We start from the raw sequence: 23,181 nt of genomic DNA, 5'->3' as shown, positions 1-23,181 counted from the left end.
CAATGTAAATCAGCCAGTGTACAGGTAGTTCTTAGTTAACAACATAATTGTGACTGAAATTTATGTTGCTAAGTAATGCCATTATAAAGTGTAATATTGCATGACTATGCTGCTTAGTGCAACAATTATAGAAGCCAATGAACATATATATCACTGCAAATTTATTCATAAGTGTTGTATGTTAATTATTGTTGCAGCAGACTCACATATCTAGTCCTTGAACTTCAGTACCACTTTAGATATTCAAGAAGCTGCCTATGTTACCTGTCCCCAGTCTCCTGTGACCCATCGTGGTGGAGGACACCTGCCCAAGCTGCAGCGCATGCGGACAGGCGGCTTGTTTTCTTCTTGGCAATGTGCAACTGGAAATGTTTTTGAAAGATCACTGCTTTTGCAGAGAACAATACGATGCTTAAAACCAGGTCCACATTTTGGAGTACACTATAAGCCAAAAACACACGGTGTTTAGAATCAAATACTTTAAATTGTAAAAATCTGAAGACATTAACAACATAGCCCTATTAAAAAGGTAAACTTATAGTACAGGGGTGTCAAATGCACACTATCATGGTGTTGTCACATGACGTATGATGACTTTTTTCCCCTTTGCTAAACTGGCTGTGGGCGTGGCCAGTGTGTGATGCAGCCCATCTGCAGGCCAGGAGTTTGATAGCCCAGATATATATTCTGAAGATTGCAAATAAAATTGTCGTATTAAAAGTATTCATTATCACTAAAATTTTGGACATTGTGTCATAATTGCACATACTGTAAACCAGGGTTGTCAAACTCGATTTCATTGAGGGCCGCATCAGGATTGTGCTTGACCTTGGGGGGCTGGGGTGAGCATGGGCATTGCCATCTCGATGTCACTCGTGTCGGGAGCACCTGTGGTGGCCTGAGCGCTCTGCCATCAAAAACAGGCTCCTGAGCTCCGTTTTCACCTGCAACAGCATCTTGCAACCCTCTGCCAGTTAAAACAGAGCTCGGGAGGGCCACTTGTGGCCCTCACAAACTCCATTTTCGCTGGTAGAGTCACCATGGGCCAGTCCTTCTCTGTTTCTAGGCAACCCCGCAGGCCAGATCTAAGCATCCAAGGGGCCAGATCTGGGCCTCGGGCCTTGAGTTTGACACCCCTGTTATTGAAAAATATTTTAAAAGTTCTATATCAAATGAAATGGTTGATTCACTTGTAAGGCACAATAACATATCAGCAACTCTACCGTTACCTCTACATTGAAGTATGTTATTTAATAGATAAAATTAGGTCTTTAAATCTAGATTGACACATACGATTTTCATTGGTTTTATTATCTATAAGAATGTGTTAAATCATACAAGCAAAGCAATGTGTCTGTTCTATGGACTAAAGAATAAAGAATGGTGAATGACATTGCTTTGTATCAGTTTCAACTTATTTCATGATAAATTGGAATTTTGGGAAAGGGAGCTGGAGGAGTACCAATATTTTTGGCCATATCTGTGTTTTTTGTAGATAGAGAGTTTAGAATTTTAAGTATTCTTTAAAACCATCACTTTATGTACTAATCATTCTGCTTGCTGATAGAAACTTGGAAAGGTTTGACTAAGTATAAAATAAGTGGGGTATATGGGATCTCATTTCCAGTTAAATAAGGAAGAAATTACTAGGGAATAAAATTTTTCTTGCACTTCAGTGCCCTGCTCCTCCTATTCTCATAATTCCAACTCAATTATGCAAAATAGACACTGAAAAATAAATTATTAACACAAGTGTAATATTACTATAAGCTGCTTCAAGAAATGTTCAGTTAAGGAATAATATGGAATTAAATAAATATCAATTAATTCAAATTCATGAAATGTACTATTTAATACTGTGCACAGAATCAGCTCTTTTGAATTAATATTGATTAGTTTGAGTTTAGAATTTGGATTAGAAGGGTAACAGAATCCAGTTTTATCAGTATGGAGTAACAAACTTTTAAATGTATGTTTGAATACTAAAGGTATATAGCTGAAAGAGTATTTGCTAATATGAGTCCCCATAAAATGCCAGCTACAAACTACATACAGGAAGCCCTTGACTTACCACCTCAGTCAGGACCAGAAATTCTACTGATAGGCAAAGCAATTGCCTATCAGTGAGTCATGCCTGATTTTACTACTTTTTTGCCATGGTTGTTAAGCAAATTACTGCAGTTGTTAAGTGAATCACAGGGCCGCTAAATAAATTTAGATTTCTCCCTCCCCATTGTCTTTTCTTATTAGAAGCTGACTGGAAGGTTGCAAATGATGATCAATGACTCCAGGATGCTGTAACATAAATAAATGCTGGTTGCCAAGCACCCATATTTTGATCTCAAGGGGATGCTGTGACAGGTGTAAGTGCAAGGACTGGTTGTAATCACTTTTTCCAATGATATTATAAATTTGAACTGTTGCTAAATGAATGGGTACAACTTGAGGACTATCTGTAGTTCTATTTTAGTTTTACACTAGCATGTTGTGCAATCCCAGATCATGCAGGATTTACAGAAATTTGGGAGTGCTGGACTACATCACGTTTAGTAAGTTAGAGCAGTGTTTCTCAACCTTGGCAACTTGAAGATGTCCGGACTTCAACATTTGCTGGCTGGGGAATTCTGGGAGTTGAAGTCCAGACATCTTCAAGTTGCTAAGGTTGAGAAACACTGAGTTAGAGCAGCAAGTTAGATACATTGTAATATATCTTGTTGCAGTTTTGATGTGTGTAAAGTGGTTACTTAAGGAATTTTCAAGATCACTCACTTCTGACCAATCCAAAGGAACCCACTGTGGGGGGCAAGACTGATTGTTACAGGACTCTTTTTCAACTGGGTGATGTGTTAAACAATGAGTACTCTCCAATGTCTCTTCTTCTGAAGGTCCAATCTTCCTGATACATAGAACAGTTCGTGATCTCATTCCTCCGTCACAGGTCTTACTGCATTCTGACCAATCGCCTATAAACCATCTATCGAAAGAATATTAGAAAAAAATATTAGTTCAAGAAATGAACTGATTACCCCTACAACTTGAATGTGTTGAACTTTCAAGTATGAGAAAACTGCATACTGCATAAAAATATATAATAGTTCTGATTCAATAAAGCAGAATTTTTACAGTTTTAGTCTCAATTATATAATACTGCCAAATGTAACTAAGGAAGTAATTAATATATTTTACATAATATAGCTTCCCAAGATTTATTCTAGTGCTGCCTATCCTGTGTGAAATTTATTAAAATAAGACAAGATCTATCCTAGATGGTTATCCTAGTAGCATAACAATCCTACAAACTATATCCTGCAGTAGTCTCATGTTTAATTTAGGTAAGAATATTACTGTTCCAGAATGTTCCAGGTGTTGCTAGTAAAGAAAATCCATCTAGCTGGTTTTCTAAATTTGCAACCAAGGAAATTATACGCCCCTCAGGTAGAGTTCGCAATTTGGGAGTCCTCCTGGACCCGCAGCTGACTCTAGAACACCATTTGTCGGCTGTGACCAGGAGGGCATTTGCCCAGTTCGCCTGGTGCACCAACTGCGACCTTACCTGGAGAGGGAGGCCCTTTGTATAGTCACTCACACCCTTGTGACCTCAAGACTGGACTACTGTAACGCACTCTACATGGGGCAGCCCTTGAAGAGTATTCGGAGACTTCAACTGGTCCAGAATGCAGCTGCGTGAGCGATAGTGGGTGCACCTCGGTACACCCACATTACACCTATCCTCCGCGAGCTGCACTGGCTGCCAATTACGCTCCGGACACGCTTCAAGGTGCTAGTCGTTACTTTTAAAGCCCTACATGGTATTGGACCTGGGTACTTGAGAGACCACCTCCTGCCGATTATCTCCCTACGACCTATTAGATCCCACAGACTAGGCCTCCTCTGAATTCCATCTGCCAGCCAGTGTCGGCTGGCAACTCCTCGGGAGAGTGCCTTCTCTGTGGCTGCTCCGGCCCTCTGGAACGATCTCCCCATTGAGATCAGGACCCTCACCACCTTTCCGGCTTTCCGCAAAGCCATTAAGACCTGGTTGTTCTGGCAGGCCTGGGGCTGAAGAATCTTCTGGCCCCACTCGAATGTTGCGACTGTTGTTTATATTTTAATTTGTTTGTCTGTAATTGTTGTTATTTGTACCCCTTCCCCCATGGTTGTTTGCCGCCCTCAGTCTCTCGGGAATAGGGTGGCATACAAGTTGAATAAACCTAACCTAACCAAGGAGATAGGCAGAGAGGAACAGTGAATTCTCAAAAGTTATTTTAAAAAGTGCTAATTAAATTATTATTAAATTATTTATATTTTATTTATGATTAATAAAATGGCAGGTCACTTGCATTAGCAAGTCCCAAAAATAACATAATTTTATTCATTCATTGAAAAGTTATATTCAGAGCTGTGGTGGTACAGTGATAAGAATGCAGCATTACAGGCTAATTCTGCCAACTGCCAGAAGTTTGATTCTTACCAGCTCAAGATTGATTCATCCTTCCAAAGTGGATAAAATAAGGACCCAGATTGTTGGGGCAATATGCTGACTCTGTAAACTTCTTCGAAACGGCTGTAAGCACTATGAAGTAGTATATAAGTCTAAGTACTATTGCTATATATATAATAATTGTTCATTGGATCCTGTTCTTAATTCAATTTTGGACTAATTTTTCTGTGGTTCCATTGTAGTACTTTCAGTCTGGAGATATAAATAGTGTGGAATAGAATAAAGAAGTACTTACTCAGGTGGACAAGGCTCAGTGTTGCAGGCTCTTTGATTTTCGGGTAATTTACTATCAGGATCACAGTAATTGTTCTGGACTACAGAGCTGTCATCTAGTCTTTTGCATACTATTTCTTGCTTCTGCATACCTTAGGAAGGAGTAGAATGAAATGGTTTTTATTTTTTCCCCTTATTTTAAATCAAGCAAATCTGTGACCTTCATGGTGAACCTATGGCATGTGTGCCACAGGTGGCACACGGAGCCATTTCTGAGGGTCCGTGAGGCGTTGCCCTGTCAGCTTGATTTTCAGACGTTTTTCGCCTTCCAGGGGCTTCAGGGGAGCTTTCTGAAGGAGAAAAGTGGCCCAACGGGCAACCCAGAAGTTCGTTACCGAACTTCCGGTTTGTATATTGGGTCAATTTTCACCCTCCCCAGGCTCCTAGAAAGCCTCTTGAACCTGGAGAGGGCGAAAAACAAAGACCTACTGAGCCAATGGTGGGTTTCAAATTTTTTTAGAACCTCTTCTTTGGTGTGGCCTGCTTTATGGGAGTGGCTTGCCAGCCATGTGACCAGGTGGGAGTGGCTTGCTGGCCATGTGACTGGGTGGGAGTGGCTTGCCAGCCATGTGACTGGGTGGGCGTGGCCAAATTGTAAAATGTGGTGAAACTCACTTAACAACTCTCTTGCTTAGCAACCAAAATGTTGGCTCAGTAACTTTGGCATTTGAAGCACGGAAGTCTAAAAACTGTCGAGTTACAAGACCCTTGCACCCCTAACCCTTTAGAAAAAAACCCCAGGGGTGTTCAAACTTGACAGCTTTAAGACTTGTGGACTTCAACTCCCAGAAGTCCTCCTCTTGCTCTTCATCTTGATGATGTGTGGACGGGTGTGGGGAGGGAGCTGGAAGCGGTTCTAAACAGCACTGTAGATTTGTGGAAAGTTTTATCAGTTGAAGTAAACTGCAAATTCTATAGAGGTGCAGTTTCTTTACCTTCCTTTCCACAGGGTCCCCCCCACACACACATTTAAAGTTGGTTTCAAATATCTAATTCTTACTGCTATACATCAAAACACATTAGTTAGTAATTTTATTTTTTATTTTAATTGATGTAGCAAATAAAAGCATTAAAAGTAGTAAAAAAACATAATTTTGATTAACTGATTAACTGATCTAGATGTCAACAATTTTAATGACCTGTCTGGAAGCACACTTCAACACAATGTGTATTTGTACTGTATATACATTTCTGAGATAATTATTTCTTAATCAATATCACTTTAAGCAGAGATGTTTCAATTTGCAAAAGAAAAAAAAATAAACTAGAAAAACTAAAACAATATTTGTTTTAAAACTTGAGTTTCTAATAATGTCAATTAAATGGTTTGATTAAGAAATATCAAATCCTATCTTATGTTTAAAGGAAAAAATAGCCTAGCAATACATGATTAATAGGAAATGAAACTGGGAGAATCTGATAAAATAGTTTGATAAAAATTTTATCAGTCTTTTCTCTGCCAAACAATAATGAAACACTATTATTACAACTTAATTCCTATTTTAATATTGTGCTAATATTTTCTTAGTAATACTTCTAATACCTAAAGCTATCTGAAATAATAAGAAATCAAATTAATTTCATGAATTTGTTTTGTGTTAATTCTTTTGAGTGTCTTAAAAAACTAAATGCATAGTTTGCAGCAGGTGAATTACACAATGTTAATACTTTAAATATTCTTATTTTTCCTAACATTATTTGCTAATATTTCAACAATCACAGCAGGTGGCAGCATCTAGCTGGCCAATACTGAAAAGCTAAGCGAGGTCAGACTTGATTAGAACAGTCATTTTTAATATAGGAGCTGCTTATATATCACAGATTTGTTCCTAATAATTAATAGAGAAATGATATCTATATAGCACAAAGCATAAGGATATCAAGAAAAATTAAAGATGGCAGCAACAGTTATGGATGTCAGCCACTTAGGAAGAGTTGTTGTACTACTTGTCAAGTATAATGCTGGTTCTTTGGATGATAACTATGAATGGGTAAGAGTGTGGCTTTTAAAACTAAGATTAATACTTGGGGTATGATGATTGATATCAGTGGCTCAGAGGTGCTTCCAAGAATATAATAGTCATTTTAGAAACAGCCAGATCAATAATGGGAGTCATATATCAAGCAGTGAAACAACTCAGAATTTAGACTTTTGCACCAATATTAAAACAACCAATAACAAGGACACCAATTTTGGAACCAAAATCTATCATCCATTAAAATGGCCAATAGAATAAAGCACTAGGTATTATTATAATCTCTTTAATCCACAGACTTCTGTGAATTTTACCTTCAAAACATAACCCCAAGTAGTAATTGTTTTTTCTAGTAGAATACTTATGTCCACTGTATATATGTAATAATTAATAATAATAAATTATTAATATTTATAGTTTCTAGCACCGACTTCAATTACTCTTATTCCCAAGTAATTATACAAAGCTGATGCTCTAATTCAAGGCCCGGAGCCAGATCTGGCCCCCAGGGTGCTTAGATCTGGCCCACAGGGCTGCCCTGGAAACAGCAAAGGAATGGCCCGCAGTTCCTCTGCCAGTGAAAATGGAACTCAGGAGGTCCTTCTGAGCTCAGTTTTTGTTGGCAGAAAGTTGCAGGAGGCTGTCGCAGCTGAAAATGGAACTCAGGAGCCCGTTTTTGCTGGCAGAGCACTCGGGCTACCATAGAGTTGGGCACCCTAATAGGAGTGACGTCAAGCTGGCCATGCCCACCCTGGCCACACCCACTCTGGCCCCCAAGGTCAAATACAATCCTGATACAGCCTTCAATCAAATTGAGTTTGACACCCCTGCTCTACCTAATCCAGTGGATCTTCTAAATCCAGTTCTTTCATGCAGACTGAGATGGAAGCTACATAAGAAATCATTTAAGTATAAAGGAAATGAATCAACAGATTTCTTAGTGCTGGTTCAAGCAGAAACATACATCTGATTAATGCTTACACCTCACAGTAAGCTTTAATCTGCTTTGTGGCTGCTATTCTGAAATGAGTATATTTAGCAATTGTTTTCATTAGTTTCATCTCCTATTCAGTTCTTCACTATTACCATGTTTTCAGGACATATAAGCTCAACACTTCGACAGGAAAAAGCAAATAAAACAAAACCTTTATCTTCCTTTTATGTAAATACTTTCATCAAACAGAATAACAAATGGTTCAATTTTAGGACAGAAAAATAAAAGAGAAATAAAAAACAGTTGATAGGAAACCAATAGCTATTAGCACCTACACAAATAGAGGTGTAAGAACTAGACACCAATCCTTATTGATTTATTTATTTAAAATAACTTTTCAGCTTATCAGAAGAGATAATATAATTTAAAATTTTAAAAATACAAATCTAGATGAAAATACTTATTAAAGAGAAATTGGGAGATAATTAGTGATTCTTGGCAGAGAAAACAAGGAGGGAACATTGTTATTGTTACTGGAAGGGACTAAGGGAAATGGCTTCAGGCAACAGACTAATCTCTTCAACTCTTAATATAGCATAGACACAAACACACGGTGGTATAATTGGAAGGACTAAAAGGACAGGTGTTGACCTTTTTCATTCCTCGCTCTCTCAATTTCTCCCTGGCAGTTTATTCCTTTAAATATTTATTTTCTCTTGTTTGGTTTAAGAAAAGATGAGAGAAGCAGCTTTTTGAAGTGAAAGTATATTAAAAAGAGATAGTAATCATGGTAACTGTTAAACCCTAGAGGGAACTTGATTTCTAATTCATATTTCTATTTCCATTTAAAAAATATTAAAAAGATGACATGCTTAAAAATAAACACATTCTATTATGCCAGGCTTAAGAGTTGCTAGTACATAGGCCAAAGACATTTTTTTAAATAAAATTAGTGTAAGAATTGGCTGATAGGAGGAATCCTAAAGCTAAATAATGCAGACAACCCATGACTGCAACAGCCACTACTTAGAACAAACAGGCAGAAGACTAGCAGAATGCATCCGTGAACACCAACTAGCAGTCAGAAGATATGATGAAAACTCTTTATTTCACAACACACTGACATTAACCATAGCTTCACTTGGGAAATTGTGACCATCCTAGACTAAGCCAAGTCCAAAAATGCTTAGGGAATTTCTGGAAGCCTGGTACTCTGACAAATTAGTATTTAATAGACACATAGACATAAATAATATCCAGATACTGTGTAAAAGAGTCTATCAACCAGTCAAAAAGGGCATAAAAAGACCAAAACACCACCCCATCAGCAATCAGCAACCAGATAAGCATAGATTAACATCAGATCAACAATCGAGTAAACAATATCCGAATCAAGGAACTGCCAAACAAGCCAACAATAAACAGCCAACCAAAAAACCCACCCAGGACCACCAAAAGGTAAGCCACTAGAATATAAACTGAGAGCAAACTCCACTTCTTACTACCACTGAGGATGTTACCTAGTTTGGGTAATGAAATATCTGCAAGAAAACAACAAATTTCAGAGAACTCCAAGTGCCCTTCATTTCAACCCTGACTACAAATATTCCGCAAAGCTTCTTGGATGAGAAGCGAAACGTCTTCAAAGAAAAACCAGAAAGTCCAGTTGCTTCTTGAAAAAAAAGCATCTTTGGGACATAGACATTCTCCTTTATTATTACAGACAACCCACTTATGTACCAACTAACTCCAATACATATTGATAGTTAAAACACAGTTTTACCTGATTGGTAGGTTGATTTTATGGTACAATAAAAGTATATTAGGATGGGCTTATTTATAATTTTTGGTGAACAAAGAAATCAACATTGTGCCTCTCTCCAAAACTCAAGTAAGAATATGGGTAGTAATTTTTTGTTAACAGTAATGTTTCTGTTAACATAAACAACATGTTTCCCTTTATTATATTATAAATATTTTAGATATTTCTACTTAGCTAATTTTTCAAGATTATTAGAAGCTAACTTACCTCCAGCACAAGTAGCAGAGCATTCTGACCAAGGGAGGTAATTCCATGTGAAGCCAACTTCATTGTCACCACTGCCAGTACGAGAGATGGGAACATTGAATTTATACCTTATCCCCATATTTTGCTCCTGTAGTAAAATCTGCAGTTGAAAATAACTGGTTTTATCATTAAAACACTTTGGTATATTAATACTTATATTAACAATTAGCTATTTTCAGTTTGATTTTTGAGAAAAACTTTGAACATTGGTGCAGATGTTTCTAAAATTTAAGATAATTTCCTTCAGTTGTTTCAAATTTAAATGTTAGAGTGCTCCCACCCAATGTGGCATTTGTCATAACCTCTAAAGCATGAGTAGGATAGGATAGGATAAAGACAGAGTTGGAAGGAACCTTGAAGGTCTTCTAGTCTGAATGCTCAGGCAGGAAACCCTACACCATTTCAGATAAATGCTCCAGTGTTGGAGCATTCACCACTTCTGGAGGCATGTTGTTAATTGTTCTAACTGTCAGGAAATTTATTTTTAGTTCTAGGTTGGAACATAATAATGTTCCAGCAATGTTTTGAATAACATATACAATCTGAAAATATTTGAGATTAAATGAAAAACTACTTATGTTACCATAGAAGGAGACTAGATTAAAAATATAATCAAATTGATAATTGATAAAGCATGTAGGTAGTCCTTGGGTAACAATGGTAATAGGAACCAGAATTATAGGTTGCTAAGTAATGCAGTCTTTGAGCACAACATCATGTGACTGCATTGCTTAGCGACAGCAATCCTGGTAGTCCTCATTGCTGTCGCTAAGCTAAGATTGGGGGTCATTAAGTGAGCTCAGGTGGCTTGCAAGCAGGCCAGCAGAAAGGTAAGGAATGAGGAGTCAGAAGTAGATTTTGCTGGATGAGGGATGGTGTGCGAATGGCCAGCATTATTTGGCGAGGTCTGAAGTGACTGTTGCCAGGCACAGGAAAATGTGCAAGTGGCCTGTGAGGTGCAAAGGCAAGACACAGGCTTGAGGTGGTTGCTGCTGGGACAAGCAACTTACCAAAGTGATTTGCAACTTTCTCTGATAGCTTTCCCCTTGATTTTGTGGGAAGTGTGGAAACTGTTACATGATTACGGAGTGTTGGAATGGTTGTAAGTGAGAATCAGTTGCCATGTGCCCAGATATCAATCATGTGATGTGAGAATGCTGTGATGGCCAGAATTTTTAGGATCAGTTGTAATTTTCCTTTTTTATCACTGTCATAATTTTGAGAAATAGCTGAACAAATGATCAGCTGAACAAACTGTGTTCAATATTTCTTTTATTTATATTGAAAACAAAACTAGTTTATATTTCTAATATATACTCTACGATTTTTAAATTTTAATTTAAGTGATATGATTCTTATCTTCCTGAAAATGAGATGGTATTTGTTTCTGTTAGCTCTGTAGCAAAAAAAAAGTGTTATATTATATTGTCCCCCAATTATATCCAAATTGCTTAACAGATCAGAGGCTAACTTCAGACTGTTGATAGTAGTGAGTTACAATACGGTTAATTTCAAAACGACATAAATGCTGAATGTAAATTTGACACTGCTAGATAAAATGATTATATTATATTTTAGAAACCTCAATTGGTTTAAAAGTAAACTGATACATTGCAAAACAGCATAAGTCTATTATCTAGGAAACACTATTCAAAGCTAGAGGTACAAAGCAATGATTCTATTTTCTGAATGAGGTTCTAAGTAACATAGAAAAGAGGTTCATGAGCAATACAGAAGGCTAGATTACCTCTTCGATACACAACAATAAAATAAAATAATTTATACTTTACCATGACTATAAGGTTTTCTGAAGTAGGACCCAAAGCTTCCAAAGATTCTGCTTCATCAGCTGGTCTTTTGTAATGGAAAGCTGTCCCAGCAACATCAAATTTTCTAGGCCAGTCAATAGTCCAGGCTCCATTATATAATAATCATCATCCTCAGTTTTCAAAGCTTAAAAATGTGTAAATGGCATGAAGATAGAAATCATTTAGAATGTATAAGAATGTTCATTAAATATCAAATGAAGGAAAGTGGAATTACATCATAGGAACCATAATTTCCTAAAACTTGCTTTCTTTAATATACGTTATTAAAGTTCTTAAAAAAAAAAAAGGAAAATCCTCTACAATGGAAACCAATGGCTTCACTTAAGGATTCTGATGAAGGAACCAAGAGTGGTATACACACTATCCTAAATTTAAATTTAAATTGTTTAAAATTCAAAATAACTATATTTGAAGGAGTTGCATTTTACTTTAAACAGAACGTTTTGATCATTCATGCTTAATACTACATTTTTGGCTATTTATTGCAATATTTTAAAAATTGAATCAAATCTCTAAATTAATCAATATTGTAATTTTGACTACTAAATATCTTAAGAAAATATGTTTTAATCATCTAACTAGCTCTAGTTTTATAATGCAGAATACTCATATCATATGGGTGAGGAAGGGATGACTGCCAACTCCCCATTTCAATGCTTTTTTAAATAAACAATTGCCTTCAGACACTATAAATGATTCAAAATATAGACTTTTCAATCCTTATATTTAACTTATATACTAAAATAATTAGTTCAAAGGGAAAATAAACATAAAAGTAGTTTTCAATCAGCATAAATTGATACATCTAATCATTTAAAATTCAGAATCAAGTTTATAAAGGAGTCAATGTTAGTTTTAACTTGCTGAAAATATTTCACAATAATCGTAGAATATGCTGCATATTTTCTCAGAAGTGTATGTTTAATGAGATTAACTCTTGGCTTAATATACATGGTAAAATGGTATACATTTATTTTTCAAAAACATCTTAGCAGAGTTGGAAAGGACCTTGGAGGTCTTCTAGTCCAACCCCCTGCCTAGGCAGGAAACCCTATACCATTTCAGACAGATCGAGTTTGTTTCGAGTTTCGAGTTTCATTTTATTTATATGCCGCCCTATTCCCAGCGGGACTCAGGGCGGCGCACAAACCCAAGGAGGGGAAGGGAAACACAAAAACTACACAAAAGTACAGGGCATATAAAAACAACCAAACAACCAACAGCCACACGATTCGAGAGGGGAAGGGAACTCATCGACCCCAGGCCTGCCACCACAGCCAGGTTTTAACAGCTTTTCGGAAGGCCTGGAGAGAGGTGAGGGTCCGAATCTCAGTGGGGAGCTCGTTCCAAAGGGCCGGAGCCGCCACAGAGAAGGCCCTCCCCCGGGTCGTGGCCAGATGACATTGGCTAGTAGATGGAACCCGGAGGAGGCTTAATCTGTGTGAGCTAATGGGTCTTTGGGAGGTAATTGGCAGCAGGCGGTTTCTCAAGTACCCAGGTCCAATACGATAAAGGGCTTTATAAGTGACGACTAGCACCTTGAAGCGTATCCGGAGACCAATTGGTAACCAGTGCAGCTCGCGGAGGATAGGTGTAACGTGGGTGTACCGAGGTGCACCCACAATCGCTCGCGCGGCTGCATTCTGGACTAGCTGAAGTCTCCAAATGCTCTTCAAGGGCTGCCCCATGTAGAGCGCATTGCTGTAGTCCAGTCTTGAGGTCACGAGGGCATGAGTGACTGCTGCGAGTGCCTCCTGGTTCAGGTAGGGACGCAATGGGTGCACCAGGCAAACCTGGGCAAATGCCCCCCTGGTCACAGCCGACAAATGATGTTCTAAGGTCAGCTGTGGGTCCAAGAGGACTCCCAAATTGCGAACCCTGTCTGAGGGGTGTAAAATTTCACCCCCCAGCCTGAGTGATGGAGTACTAACCAAATTTTTGGGAGGGAAACACAACAGCCACTCGGTCTTGTCTGGATTGAGCGCAAGTTTGTTAACCCCCATCCAGACCCTGACAGCCTCCAGGCACTGGCACATCACGTCAACCGCTTCACTGAGTTGGCATGGGGCGGACAGATACAACTGGGTATCGTCCGCATACTGATGGTATTTTATCCTGTGCCGCCGAATGATCTCACCCAATGGCTTCATGTAGATGTTAAACAGGAGGGGGGACAGGACCGAACCCTGTGGGACCCCATATTTCAGGGGCCTAGGGGTCAACCTCTGCCCCCCGACCAACACCAACTGCGACCTGTCCGAGAGGTAGGAGGAGAACCAGTGAAGAATGGTGCCTCCCACCCCCACCTCTCGTAATTGTCGCAGAAGGATACCATGGTCGATGGTATTGAAGGCCGCTGAGAGGTCAAGAAGCACTAGGACGGAGGCATGACCTCCATCCCTGGCTCTCTAGAGATCATCGGTCAGTGCGACCAAAGCGGTTTCCATGCTGAAGCCAGGCCTGAATCCGGACTGAAAGGGATCCAGATAATCGGCTTCATCTAAGGACCATCGGAGCTGAAAGGCCACCACTTTCTCAACAACCTTCCCAACAAAGGGGAGGTTGGAGACTGGACGGTAGTTATTCAAAATGGCTGGATCCAGAGATGGCTTCTTCAGGAGGGGTCTCACCACCGCTGTCTTCAATGGTGGAGGAAAGAAGCCCTCCCGAAGGGAGGCATTCATCATCGCCTGGATCCAGCCCCGCATCACCTCCTTGCTGTTCGCGACCAGCCAGGAGGGGCACAGGTCCAGTGCACACGTGGCGGCACTCATCGCTCCCATGGCCATGTCCACTTCATCAGGAGTAACAAATTGAAAGTCAGTCCAGAGATGTCGCTCAAGACCCTCCCCCGGTACCCCAGCTGGCTCTGCGCAATTGGAGTCCAGGTCCATCCGAAGCCGAGCAACTTTGTCCACGAGGAACTGGACATATTCCTCTGCTCTACCTCGTAAGGGATTATCCGCAACCCTCCCATTCAGGAGGGAGCGGGTTACCCTAAACAAGGAGGCAGGGCGCGACTCAGCGGACGCAATCAGAGTGGCAATATAGGTGTTCTTAGCTGTCCGTATTGCCGAAAGGTATGCTCCGATGCAAGCTTTTAATAGTGCTCGGTCTGACTCGGATTTACTGGACCTCCAGTGGTGCTCTAGGCGTCTCTTTTGGCGTTTCATCTCCCGGAGGTCCTCGGTAAACCAAGGAGCCCTCCTGGATCCACTGCTGCGGATCGGCCGTAAAGGCGCAATCTGGTGGAAAGCCTCAGACGCCCTTGAGATCCAAGCAGCAACTAAGGTCTCCACCGGACTGCGGGCGAGAGTATCAGGCACACCAAGCGTCGTCTGGAAACCCTGAGGATCCATAAGATGCCTGGGGTGGAACCACCTAATCGGCTCCTCCTCCCTACAGCGGGAGATTGGTCTCCGAAAGTCGAGCCTCAGTAGGAAGTGGTCCGACCATGACAGGGGCAAGATCTCACTACCCCTCAAACTAAGATCACAACTCCACTGCTCCGAGAGAAATACGAGGTCGAGTGTGTGACCCACTGAGTGAGTTGGGCCCTGGATTACTTGGGTCAAGCCCATGGCTGTCATGGAAGCCATGAACTCCTGCGCTCCATCAGAGTGTTCACCGAGCGAAGGCAGATTGAAATCCCCCAGTATCATAAGTCTGGGGAACTCAACTGCCAGCTCAGCTACTGACTCGAGGAGCGAGGGGAGGGCTGTTGTCACGCTGTTGGGAGGCAGGTACGTTAACAACAAGCCCACTTGACCCGCAAGGTCCATCTTCACCAGCAAGGACTCACATCCGACAAGCTCCGGAGCAGGGATCCTACGAGGAACTAAAGACTTTCGGATAACAATGGCCACTCCTCTGCCCCTTCGCTGGGGTCGCGGTTGATGAAGCACCTGAAAACCCTCTGGGCACATTTCAGTGAGGGGGACTCCTCCCTCCGGGCCCAGCCAGGTTTCAGTAATACATGCCAGGTCTGCCCCCTCGTCTAAAATTAGGTCCTGGATGAGGGGAGCCTTATGAACCACAGACCTGGCATTTAGCAACAACAACCTGAGACCAGGGTCTTGACTACTCACGCCATCTGGCCTTGGAGTGGAACTAACAGGGCCGGAAGGAGGGATCCCTCCTCTGAGGTAGGGAACACTTCTTCCCGGTAATGGCTATCCAACATCTTCTTAAAGATTTCCAGTGTTGGGGCATTCACAACTTCTGAAGGTAAGCTGTTCCACTGATTAATTGTTCTAACTGTCAGGAAATTTCTCCTCAGTTCTAAGTTGCTTCTCTCTTTGATTAGTTTCCATCCATTGCTTCTTGTTCTACCCTCAGGTGTCTTGGAGAATAGTTTGACTCCCTCTTCTTTGTGGCAACCCCTGAGATATTGGAACACTGTTATCATGTCTCCCCTAATCCTTCTTTCTCTTAAACTAAACATACCCAGTTCCTGCAACCGTTCTTCATATGTTTTAGTCTCGTCCCCTAATCATCTTTGTTGCTCTCCTCTGCACTCTTTCCAGAGTCTCCAATCTTTTCTACATCGTGGCTACCAGAACTGTATGCAGTATTCCAAGTGTGGCCTTACCAAGGCATTATAAAGTGGTATTAACACTTCATGTGATCTTGATTCTATCCCTCTATTTATGCAGCCTAGAACTGTGTTGGCTTTTTTGGCAGCTGCTGCACACTGCTGGCTCATATTTAAATGGTTGTCCACTAGGACTCCAAGATCCCTTTCACAGTTACTACTACTGAGCAAGGTACCACCTATACTGTACCTGTGCATTTCGTTTTTGTTGCCTAAATGTAGAACCTTACTCTTTTCACCATTGAATTTCATTTTATTAGATAGTGCCCAATCCTTCTGTATCTTGAGCCTATCTTCTGGATTGTTGGCTATTCCTGCCAGCTTGGTGTCATCTGCAAATTTGATGAGTTCCCCATTTATTCCCTCATCCAAATCATTGGTGAAGATATTGAGGAGTACTGGGCCTAAAACAGAGCCTTGGGGTACTCCACTGCATACTTCCCTCCATATAGATGCAGTTCCATTGAGGACTACACATTGAGTGCGGTTGGTCAGCGAGTTACGAATCCATCTGGTGATGATGCTGCCTAACCCACATTCTTCTACTTTATCTAGTAGTAGGTTATGGTCTATCTTATCAAATTGTTTTTAGTTATTATTTTGTGATAATCCAACAACTTTATTTTTATAATTATAATAGATTTTCTAATATTTTATTTGTTTCTGTTTCCATTCCATAATGAAATAATTATAGACACTAAAATAATCAGTGGGTTTCTTTCTCAAGAGTGCCACCACATTACATGATGCTAATTAACAAACTACTATATTACTGTGGCTTGGCAAAAATACTTTGTAGAGGGTGTTTGTATGTGAGCAGTATTTCAAAAGGAGGGGAAGGAAGGGATAGCAAATCTGCTCAGAAAGTTTTATATATATATATATATATATCCTTGATATCATTCCAGTAATAAGTTAAGAAGCTTTATCTGCTGTCACATTTATTATTGGCTATGAGCCAAAATGCCTGACCTGAGCTTGTTATTTTCCTCTTCAAACAAGAATTAAAGATTTGTTCTTGGCTTTATGATTATGGCTTATAGGAAAATGATGTATAGGTTAAATACAATGTTTCAGAAATCATAGATAGAAGTTTTAGTTTTTTGAATTTCTCAGTAATTTTCACTAACATCAGAAATCAGGTGGAAGTAATTAAACAGAATTTCCATCTACAGTATACACTTTCTTACTCCTAATAAACTGAACAAGGTCATAGAGGACTGTTTCTCAACTTGAGGAACTCTAAGATGTGTGGACTTCCAGAATTTTCCAGTCAGCATCAAATCTAATTATATGTTTACTATCCAGTAGAAATAAATTAATTGAAATAATGTTCCAGAAACTTTGGAAGAAAAAAACTAATACAAAGTTTCTCTAGCTTTTACTAACATTACAAGTTCTCAGTTTTAAAAAACTAATAAATGCTCTAGATAAATCATTATGTCATTCCTACAAAAAGGAAACATTTGAAAAGGAAAGAGATTCATAACTAATCCATATCAATATGGCAAATAGCAGTGATTCCAAAGCAGTAGCGTATTTGCATATATTATCAGACAAACACAAAATCATCTGACTAAGAACATAAATGGCATTTGTATTATGATATTGTAATGCATGTTTCATCATTTAGCCCACTCCCTATTTCTGCTATAATAATGGAAACAAATGCAAGTTAAAAGTCCTGCTGTAGTTTATTTCTAATAATAAAAGGACAATTAGAAATTTTATAAATAAAATAGTGTGTGTGTGTGTGTGTGTGCACGCGCACACACACACACACGTATGTCTATGTATTTAATGTATTGTCTTCAGAACAATAGCTAGAAGTACACAATTTGGATTGAGAATGTGGACATAGAGATGAAAGTGGGCATAGATACATATGTTCTTTCCCCTTTACTGTGAAACTAATGGAAGTTATTTTCCAAGTTTAATACCAGCTTTCAACGTAAATGTTATCAGAGCCACAGAAGGAAGAATTTAACCCCTGTCTCCCATAATGTGTCTCAATCAATTTTCATAGTGTTTCTTAAAACAACAACTCCAGCCATTTATATATTAAACCAGTTTAATGTAGAGGTTTAGGCATTAGGCTAAAAACCAGGACAACGTAAGTGCTAAACCCTCCTTGGACAGCATAGGATTAGTCACTTTCTCTGAGCTCTATGAAATAAAAATAAAACCCTTGCCAATAACAGGGCAAGGGCTAGTATAGGCAGTTATCAGGTAACAACAGGATTTTAAAAAAAGTCAGTGCAGCCATTGCAACACTATTAAATGGAATCTATATGAAAGTTATTTTGAACCCAGCAACATATATCAGATTTTGTATTAAATCATGAGATCATTAACTTACCAATATAGTTTTTTGACACTGCTACTTCTTTGATTTCAATATGAACAGAACCTTTAGGAATTTGAACCACTTCCATGTAGCCTATAAAGTAATCAGGGCAATTGTTTCACTGATAAAAGCAACAGTTTTCATTTTTAATTTGTTTATAACTAACATAATTAAATAGCAAGAATTCAAAAGATCTTAATATTATTTCTTGTTGCAATCAACGCACAGAGACCTATAATTCCATTACAATGACATAAATGTAAGAAACAAAACAAAACAATTCACATATTTGCTTTGATTTGTATGAGGAGTAGAATTGTATTTTACTACAATTTTACAATGCATCAGAGAACAGTAGATAATGGCTCTGGGAATGATATAAGTAAATACATCTAGTAAGTACTCTAGAAAGAGTGTATGAGAGTAAAATGGCAGCATCCAGGTGGCCTGGATATTGCCTGATCTATTTTTAAATAGTCATCAATAATAGTAATACAGCTTGTGACAATACCTAACACTACCAAACAACAATATATGCCTATCCCAGGTCTTGAGAAGGACTCAGTAAGTGGATAAAAATCCCAAATCCAGTTTAAGCCTATGGTTGACTGTACAATCAACAACAACAATAACAATATAACAACATATAAGCATTGAGACTTACCACCTCTGGGCAGTGTATCATTGAAAAAACCTTCAATAGCTTCACATGTGCTCCCATCGCCACCACATACCCGACATCTGTCTTCTTTAGCATCAGATCCCAAAACATTGTCACATCCAACATGCTGAAAATGGGTACAGTCAGAATAACTATACAATAAGGGGTTTTATTTTCTCTTCAGTTAAGTTGTTAATGTTCAAAATGATGGCATTTTTCATTTATTAAAATCATTGCTGAACGTCTTCCTTCTTTATTGAAAGCAATTTTATTCATTCAGCTAGAAGTACCATTCTTTGTTCTGTTGTCCATATATTAAAATCTAAATGGTTTCTCACAATATTGGGAGGGTTATTTAATATCACACTAACAGTAACATGCGGTGAGGTTTATGGCTGGTAAGGTTTATAGCTGGTGAGGCACTGACACAGGGGTTTCAATTTTTTTTAGACTTGTGGACTTCAACTCCCAGAATTCCACAGCCAGGCATGCTCAGTTCCGATTTAAAGCGACAGCATTTGTTTTTCTCCTTTGCGAAAAAGTTTTCCATCATTCTTTTTCTTCTCCCTCCCCCTCCTTCCACCCTCTCTCTCCCCCCCCTCTCAAACAGACACACGCACACAGAGAAGTTGGATCACTCTCTCACTCACTCAATCTCAAACAAACACAAACACAGAAGTTGGATTGGATATATTTTCCATTGGCTTGAAAGCAGCTCCTCTGCCATAACCCCCCCCCCCCAATTCCCCTGCTGCTTTCCAATCCGAGCCTTTGATTGCAGGTGGAGCCACGTTGCCTTTTCAAACTTGTAATCAGTGAAGCTGGGCTTATATACTTTTATCCAGGTGTGCGTGTGTGTGTGTGAAAAGGCAACGGAGCTCTGCATGCAATCACATACCTTTTCCAGCTGTTTCAGAGACGATTTCAACTCTGCTCTTGCCTGCCATCATAAAAAGAAAAAAAAATGTAAAAGGAAAAGACATGAGCTGAAGGCTGAGCTAGTTGCTGACAGAGTCACCGTGTGGATGACTCTGCTTAACTGTTTAAAAAAAGTCTCTAAAAAATGCCCTCTACAGGAGGCAGGAGAACCACGTGCTCATTATGTCAGGAATTTTTCAGCTTTTAACCCTTGCTTAGCTCTGCTTGAGTGATCATAAAGTCAGGCTAGATGAGGCACCGCATTCTCCCGTCTCCTCCTGTAGTTTTTTAGAGGCTTTTTTAAACAGTTAAGCACTAAGCAGAGTCATCCACTGTGACTCTGGTAGCAACTAGCTCAGCCTTTTTCCTTTTACATTTTCTTTTCTTTTCTTGATGACAGTGGTGAGGCTCTGCCTCCCCTGCCTCCCCTGACTGCACATTCCTGCACACTAATATAGGCTAGGTAGGCTAGATAGGAAGAATTGCCTCTTACATTTCTAGATGACATGATATTCAGTTCACAAAAATATCCTTTTCCTAGCCTCTTATTGCACATTTTTATAACCAGCTAACTTAGGATTGATACTGTGTCATAATTCCTGAATATTTTAACATATTATGTTGCAATTCACTTTACCTAAAATGAACAAAAATTAAATGCTTACAATCAGGCAAATTATTCCAGTTGCATTTTTATAATCTGTCATAAATTTTTGCTCATTTTCTGGTTCTGCTAGTAGGTCACTTTGCAAGATGCTGCCAGCTAATTGGCTTTTCAAAGCTTTTCCATTTTAAAGGACAGAGATCAAATTCAGGGCTTTCCAGTTTCTCAGTGTCTGAGATGGCTGTTTCCATTTTAGAATGCTCTTTGCTTTTCCTCACAATTGTCTAAATCATATAAGCAGTTTGATAACACATTTATAGAGAAACGTGAGATAACTCTGGTTGGAAATCTAATTCACTGCAGTCCATATTTAGCAGAGAACATATATGAGTATAAACAAGCCCTTTAGGAGTATTTAGAGATAGCTGCTTAAAATATAATGTAACAAGGACCTTTATTAAGGAAATTGCGTTATCTAATAAAAAGATTGCAGCTTTGAGTTTTTCTGTTCTCATGGCAAAAGAAAAGAAAAACAGCAGAAGAAACTATTTTCCTGTAAAAAGTAAGCTGAAGGGAAAAGTTCAGGAGTATAAATCAGCTTTCCAATCATGGAAAAATAAAGCAGAGAGAAATAAATAAGAAGCAGTTGCTTCCTTGCTATTTCTTGTCCTATTGGCTCTACATTTTCTATAAGACAAATGAGGTAAAATGTCAGTGCCAAATATATTAATAAAGGCAGTTTCTTGACAGCTTTTTCATTAGAGGATGTTTCGGTATAGAAATATTTTAAATTACTTTTACTTTTGTGTAATGTTTATGTATTGTACCTTGCATTCTCCATTGATACAAATATCCAGGGAATCTGCATTGCACTGTGTTCCGTCTATCACTGCAGGAGCCCGTTCAGTATAAAAGTTATAACCTTCTGCTAAACAGTTCAATGCACATGGCTTAACCCACCTAGATAAATAAAACATTTTAAAAGATCAAATTCCAAAGTTTGAAGTATTATACACAATTCTGTCGCTGATTTTTTTTCAGCAGTTTTTCAACAAGTTAATGAAGCTATAGGATCAAGACTGATAAAAAGATTTTACTAATCTAACAAGACCTAAATATTTAATGTTATTAAACAGTATTAAATACTGCCTTTATGGCATAGACTTTTCAGATAGATTATTGGATTCCAATAGCAATACAGTGCTTGGTTTGTTTTACAACTTATCCAGACAATTGCTTTAACATGTTTTTCTCAGTCTGTGATGTGATACCCCCAAAAATGTACTCTGTCCTAACAGCCTCAGTTACAAGGCTGATAAGTGGTATTGGCAGTCCTTGACTTACAGCTAGTCACTGTCTGACTTATGCTGAGCTCTCCCAAAAAATTATTTCACTTGATTTAAAACATTTATATAGACGCTCATCTTCCAGAAACTCTAGGCAGCTCCTATTCAAAGATTAAAAGATCCAAGTGAAAATTATCTGGATGCATGATTCAGTCCTATGTGAAGTTCAGCAATAGTGCCTTTGCCTCTCCAATGCCATCAAATCTAACATTGCACAATCTGCAATAGGACAGTTTAGGGTTATGCAGTACTTCAGAAAAAAATGGAAAAAAGATCATCAAAAACATGGGGGTGGGGGTGTTAATGGAACATGACACATGCCTTCAACTCTTTAAAGCATCTTTTCTGATATCAAATGACTACCCTCTGAAATTTCTATATAATCCAAAGAAAGGAAACAACTATTTTAAAGATCTGCAGACAGATACTATGCTCATACCCTTGCGCATTCTGAAACACCCTTCTCAATCAAATCTAAAGCCGGTAAAGCCCTGGTGCATATATCTATATTCTCAAGGTCCTCTTAGGAGAAATTAATATCCTGCCTTCCCTGGGCAGGCCTTCAGTCAGCTAAGATTAAAAACTTCACATACCTCCTGTATATGGTTTCCAGTTGTAATATTTTCCTCGAAATGGCATATTATCAAAGTCTGCACACTGTTTTTCTCGAAAATCACGGGCTCCAAGATGACATGGCTAAATAAAAACAAAAATGAAAAAGTGATGAACTTGAAATTTCAATATACACATGCACAAGTCCATTTTTAATTAAATATGAAACAATTATTATAGATGCAAACTATGATATAAGCCTCTTTAACCAGACTGAATGTTTTGCGAACAATCACTAAGTTATAAAATCAGTGTTTGTGATCAATGTTTCATTTTAAATTAGATTATGGTTTGACATAGTCTTTTTTACAAATTAGCCTAAATTAGCAAATGAACCTATTACTTAAAAAATATGGACAAGTCATTAGAAACTCAGGATCTCCTTGTAAAAACACATGTAAAATGTTATACCTTTCATCCATTATGCATATATCCTGCATAAACGAAGCCACGGTGAATTCAGTGGATTTACTCAATAGAAATAGAGTTAACTCAAAGAGTTAACACTCATGCTCATT

General features: G+C 38.8%; 1 protein-coding gene across 1 annotated transcript in view; it reads right to left on the bottom strand.

Moving 5' to 3' along the window:
• ADAMTS6 (ADAM metallopeptidase with thrombospondin type 1 motif 6) overlaps positions 1–23,181 on the bottom strand; it is a 129,214-nt gene that overhangs the window by 5,303 nt on the left and 100,730 nt on the right. The window contains 10 exon segments of the mRNA XM_032213354.1: positions 265–441; positions 2,770–2,974; positions 4,737–4,866; positions 9,714–9,852; positions 11,543–11,676; positions 11,679–11,705; positions 18,535–18,615; positions 19,187–19,310; positions 21,533–21,665; positions 22,641–22,747. Coding sequence (XP_032069245.1) covers positions 265–441; positions 2,770–2,974; positions 4,737–4,866; positions 9,714–9,852; positions 11,543–11,676; positions 11,679–11,705; positions 18,535–18,615; positions 19,187–19,310; positions 21,533–21,665; positions 22,641–22,747 — 1,257 coding nt within the window.

The sequence above is a fragment of the Thamnophis elegans genome, chromosome 3, assembly GCF_009769535.1.
Source record: "Thamnophis elegans isolate rThaEle1 chromosome 3, rThaEle1.pri, whole genome shotgun sequence".
NCBI classification, from domain to species: domain Eukaryota; kingdom Metazoa; phylum Chordata; class Lepidosauria; order Squamata; family Colubridae; genus Thamnophis; species Thamnophis elegans.
This window is presented reverse-complemented; position numbering and strand designations above follow the sequence as displayed.